Source organism: Camelina sativa, chromosome 7 (assembly GCF_000633955.1).
Source record: "Camelina sativa cultivar DH55 chromosome 7, Cs, whole genome shotgun sequence".
NCBI lineage: Eukaryota > Viridiplantae > Streptophyta > Magnoliopsida > Brassicales > Brassicaceae > Camelina > Camelina sativa.
Genome location: NC_025691.1, coordinates 32,661,868 through 32,663,638, shown reverse-complemented (window position 1 = coordinate 32,663,638; position 1,771 = coordinate 32,661,868). Strand labels below are relative to the sequence as shown.

At 41.0% G+C, this 1,771-nt stretch overlaps 2 protein-coding genes across 2 annotated transcripts; both read right to left on the bottom strand.

Moving 5' to 3' along the window:
- LOC104705193 (receptor-like serine/threonine-protein kinase SD1-7) lies at positions 38–537 on the bottom strand. The gene is made up of 2 exons (XM_010421167.2): positions 367–537; positions 38–253 (listed from the first exon to the last, which is right to left on the bottom strand). The coding sequence occupies exons 1-2, from the start codon at positions 484–486 to the stop codon at positions 38–40; spliced, it is 336 nt and encodes a 111-aa protein (XP_010419469.1). The 5' UTR covers positions 487–537.
- LOC104703908 (S-locus-specific glycoprotein BS29-2-like) lies at positions 636–1,762 on the bottom strand. The gene is made up of 2 exons (XM_010419999.2): positions 860–1,762; positions 636–763 (listed from the first exon to the last, which is right to left on the bottom strand). Exon 1 carries the CDS (start codon positions 1,508–1,510, stop codon positions 959–961), a length of 552 nt encoding a protein of 183 aa, XP_010418301.1. The 5' UTR covers positions 1,511–1,762; the 3' UTR covers positions 636–763; positions 860–958.

The window sequence follows — 1,771 nt, the reverse complement described above, 5'->3', positions numbered from 1 at the left end:
ATATATAGCTTCCGAGAAAAGAGAGGCCCGCACTATACTAACCGAAAATGCACGAGTTGAGTCCTAGGTTTTCCAGGTGCTCATATACTAGGATCCTCTCGTTTTCGTCAGAGAAAAAACCAATGAGTCGGATGATGTTTATATGCTGAACTAGCCCAATGAGTCTCACCTCGTTGTCAAAGTTTTCGATCCCCTCAGGTGTCATACTAATAATCCTCTTGACAGCAACCTCTAACCCGTTAAGTAACCGACCCTGTCAGTGTCACCACATCTCTCGTTAAAAAACACAATCTGAATCTAACCAATGGTCAGAGTGCTTTTTACAATGAAAAGAGTATTTCATATAAGATGATCATGAATACAGACCTTGTCAAAACCACCTTCTCCAATCTTGTTGGAGTCAGAGAAGAAGTTGGTGGCTTGGGAAATGACTTCAAAATCCATGGCTTTTGATTGCCATTCCTCGGTTATGCTTATCATCTCCATGGTTGGATTTTCACGTTGACACACTGTTTTTCGTTATGAGACATGAACACAAAAAAAAGCAAATCAAAAATTAGTGTCTACGATCGAACAAGATGTATTGAAAAAGAATATTATATAAGATTCAACAGAGAATAAAAAAATAAAAAAATATCAATTGTTCTTGCCATCATCTTTCTTATTCTTTTTTTGAATAAGAGAAGCACGATGAAGATGAGAAGCAATGTGCTGGCTCCTCCAGCAATCAACCCGATGGTGGTTTCACTCATATTCTTATTTCCTTGCGCGCGAAACAAAATAATATTGAATAGAGTAATTATTAATAAAGGCATATCTAGACGACTTATTATTATTTGTAGAAAAATATATAACTAACCGAAATCTGCAGGCACGGCTATCTTTATATATAGATCTTGCCCCTTGTCGCCGCCATTGTAACTGCGAACATCAATTAACGGGTCAGAATCTGACCACATCATGCAATCTGACATGCCATTTTGCGTGTCCACGTTTGCAAACGCCGTACAACTGCAATCGTGTGGATCATTTGCTCTCCAAACTCTGGAAGCTTCATATTTGTCATCTTGGCAAACTCTTTCTCAAGGCAACTCAGTTTTGTCTTTCTCACGCAATGCTTTCCAGAATGATGGTCACTTGGCTCAAATTCTTTGATACAGTTACACATGGGGTTAAGGTTTACTATGTTGCAGAACTTATTATCACCATCACAGGCTTTGTACGTATCACAATCGTCCTCAGCTGGAGAAGTCCAGTCCACTTCCCATTTTCCTCGCCAGACGAGGAGCCGGACGACTCCATCTTCCTCCATTCTTAACATTGCAGGGAAGGTGGCATTCGTAGTGGAAGGTACTGTTTTGATCGGAAAGATACGTGTCGCGTAAATTCCATCGCCAAGAAGAATGAAACCTTCTTGAAGATTTGTGATCAAGTATCTGAAGTCTCCACTGGACGGATCTTGTGAGCTTTTCCAGGATTGTATGCTTGTGTCATGATCATGAAGTATCATTCCAGGGAGTAAAGTGTCAGTGGGAGAATCAAAGCTCTGCCACAATAACAACCCGGTTGGATCTTTTACCACGAAATTGCCGTTATCGAGAAGCTCTGCCACCACCGAGGATTCCTTATTGACAAGGTTCTCCAAGTTCCTCTTCCATACAACACCGAAACTATCGAAGAGGACCAGCTCCGAATTTGAGATGTTGAAGATTCCAGTGGGACTGGAGAGAGGATCGTCTCTATTAGCAACCCAAACTACTTTGCTGGGGAA